Consider the following 3,286-nt stretch of genomic DNA (forward strand, 5'->3'; position numbering starts at 1 on the left):
CCACGACGGTGGCGGCGAGCGTGCTTCACGTGTTGCGGGGATGGGGATCCCCGTAGGGATTAAATCTTCGAGCGGGGACGGGGATGGGGAAGAAGTGCTCCCCATAAACCTTTACGGGGACGGGATGAGACATTAATCCCCGACGAGGAATTTTCTGTTGACATCTCGAGCCCGGGGGAACGAACCTGATCAGCGTTAGGTTCGGCGGCCCACGTGAGATGGCAGCATGTCGCCGCAATAGTCACGACTCACGAGTTCTCGCCCAACTATCACCAAGGCTGGGCCTCCCCGAGCCCCTGGTTGTCTCGGCCCACGTGACCGTCACCGTCGCCGGCTCGCTAGCCTCTCTCCTCGTAGTCCAGTGAACCCAACGCGGTGCAGACCAAGCCCACCCCACTATGGCGCTGCTCGCCGCCACCGCCGCCGCGGCGCGCCGCCTCGCCCGCCGCCATGACCTCATCCTCCTCCATCCCCGCCTGCTCACCACCACTCCCTCCACACACCCTCTCCCTCCCGACCCGGATCCCACCACCCCCGCGCCGTGCCCCGTCCGCACTCCCCCGGACGAGCAGTTCGCGGCGTGGGTCACGCGGCTGCGCCCGGGCTTTACCGCGTCTGATCTCGCCGCGGCGATCACCGCCGAGGAGGACCCGGACCTCGCGCTCGCGCTCTTCCGCTGGGCCGCGCTGCGCCCGGGGTTCCGACACGCGCCCGAATCCTACCTCGCCGCGCTCACCGCGGCCTCGTCCGGCCGCCGCCCCGCCGCAGCGGAGGCCCTCGTCCACGACGTGTTCGCGGGGGCCTGCGCGCCCGACCTCCGGCTCTTCAACGCCTGCCTCCGCTTCTGCTGCGCGCGCCGCAGCCTGTTCCCGCTCGCCTTCGACATGTTCAACAAAATGCGTGCCATGCCCGCCGCCGCAGGATGCCGCCCGGACGTCGAGACCTACACGCTCCTCCTCACCGCTGTCGTCCGCCGCGTGCGCCGCCCACCGGCGTCGATGGTTTACCTCCATGCCGTCCGGTCCCTCTCCCGCCAGATGAAGGCCTCCGGCGTAGTTCCGGACACCTTCCTACTCAACCTCATCATCAAGGCCTACGCACGGTGTGTGGAGATAGACGAGGCGCTCAAGGTGTTCCGTGAAATGCCGCTGTACGGCTGTGAACCCAACGAGTTCACCTATGGCTATATTGTCAAGGCCATGTTTCAGAAGGGCAGGTCGGACAAGGGGATGGAGTATTTTGCAGAGATGAAGGAGAAGGGATTTGTGCCATCTGGAGGCGTGTACATGATCGCCGTGTCGGCATTGGCATTGGAATGGAGGTTTGAGGAATCAAGGCGGGTGCTACTGGATACGTTGGATTGCAGGAGGAAGCCAGATATGATCACCTACAGGACATTGCTGGAGGAGCTGTGTCGGGCTGGACGGACAGAGGAGGCATTTGAGGTGCTAGAGGAGCTCAAAGGGAAGAAGGGAGGGGCATTGGATCAGAGGATGTACTCAGAATTGCTCGATGGGCTGCACTGGATTTCCCAGCCTCATCAAAACAGCCAACCTGTCCTGGACAAGGGTTCTGATGATTAAAAATGTTTGACATATTGTCTTGTATTACTCTGGTGGTCATGGTCATCCAAAATCAAATGCATGGTTGGTTTTAGTTGAGAAGACTGGCTAGATCTGCTTGAAGATTTACGATGAATTGACGCAGAGGAGCCACCCAACTCACATAAGCGCTTAGCATGATTGATGCACGGCTCAAGGTTCATAGAAGACCTGGAGAATACCTTACGGGAGGTGTGGCATCAAAATTCTTGCATTGTTGCCTTGTTGGCATGCGTCCACCGATGTGATTATACTACAAGTTGCGGTGACCACTGTCGGGATAGCAGCTCACTTTCAATGGCAACATTTGAAGTAAATCCTGGTGCAGCCATTTGTTAAAATTATTCTAGGTATTATATGTGACATGGCTGCATAAAATTTCAGTGGTTTACACATGTTATATTTACTCATAAAGTGCAAAATTGGAATGGGTCTTATATGTTCCTTGGCGTTATGTTTCTCTTGTTTATGTGTTGGTAACTTGGTATTCAAAATAAAAAGTTTATAGCCTGGATGACTGATAGAAGGTAGTACATTAGTGCATATTCGAGACGTCGAGATGTTTATCTGTGTTTACCCATCACATAATGAATTAAATGTTCAGCTCCAGCACATACATGTTCATTAGCAAAGGTATACACATCTCAAAAGATGACAACGCTGATCAAGCCCAGCCAATTGTCTTCTCAAAGTCTTACCTGCTTGTCATCCCCTACTTCACCTGTAACCCATCTTCTCTTCTTGAGCAGCCCAAGACACTTCCTCCAGAACTGTGAGCTGCTACTAGTTGCAAACAAGCGAAAATGTTAGGGCGTGATTGATTTGATTCTGAGAAGAATCAGGGTCTCACTAACCTAGCTAAGCTCATGTAAAAGAGCCTTGTTTGGACAGAAGCGCACACATGTCCTGGCTAGACTCAGCTGCTGTTCGGTTGGGCGTACGCCCATGATGAAATATAAGAAGAAAGATGAACATGCTTAGCAGTTCGACCATCGCGTAAGCGCCCTCGCTAGCCTGTGCGCCTGTGTGCGCCTGTGCCTGAGGAAACGAAGAAAAATCATGTTTTTTTGGGCAATGCTCTGTTTAGGGTGTTTGGACGCCCCGTTCCCATCGGACGCATCAAACCATCCACCCAGACAAAAAGCTCCGCTCGCTCCAGCCCGCGCGCCTCGCTTCCACAAGCGCCGCTCGCTCCCGCTCCCGTCGCGCGCCCTCGCTTGCGCAAATTCGCCCTGCGCCACTGTAGTGGATTGACGGCGCTGAGGCGCAGGACCACTCCACTGTCTTCGTCGCCAAGCTCTTTGACTGCGTCGGCCGTGTCCTTCCCCACTGCTGTCCTCGAGCCGCAGCGCCTAGGTAGGCCTGCTACAGACTCCACCATGGCGGGCGCCTCCATCCGACTGCCACGCCCGCCATCTGCTGTTGGGGCCGCCTTCACCGTGTCGGGTGTCGTCATCTGCTGTCGCGGCCGCCTCCACAGTGTCAGTTCGCCGTGCCACCCACGCCATGCTGCGTTGAACAACGCGTGTTGCAAATGTATGTTCCAGGTGTTTCAGAGGTATGTTGTAAGTGTTTCGTACGGATAAGCGCCGCTCGCTCCCGCCTACGTCGTGCACCCTCGCCCGCGCAGATTCGCCCCACGCGCTGTAGTGGATCGACGACGCCGAGGCGCAGGGCCACTCCAC

General features: G+C 56.8%; 1 protein-coding gene across 1 annotated transcript; it reads left to right on the top strand.

Moving 5' to 3' along the window:
• The first annotated feature begins 332 nt into the window (after positions 1–332).
• On the top strand, positions 333–2,040 carry LOC136528971 (pentatricopeptide repeat-containing protein At3g25210, mitochondrial-like). Its single transcript, XM_066521984.1, has one exon. The coding sequence runs from the start codon at positions 399–401 to the stop codon at positions 1,581–1,583; it is 1,185 nt and encodes a 394-aa protein (XP_066378081.1). The 5' UTR covers positions 333–398; the 3' UTR covers positions 1,584–2,040.
• Positions 2,041–3,286: the final 1,246 nt, after the last annotated feature.

This window comes from Miscanthus floridulus, chromosome 19 (assembly GCF_019320115.1).
Source record: "Miscanthus floridulus cultivar M001 chromosome 19, ASM1932011v1, whole genome shotgun sequence".
Taxonomy (NCBI): Eukaryota; Viridiplantae; Streptophyta; class Magnoliopsida; order Poales; family Poaceae; genus Miscanthus; species Miscanthus floridulus.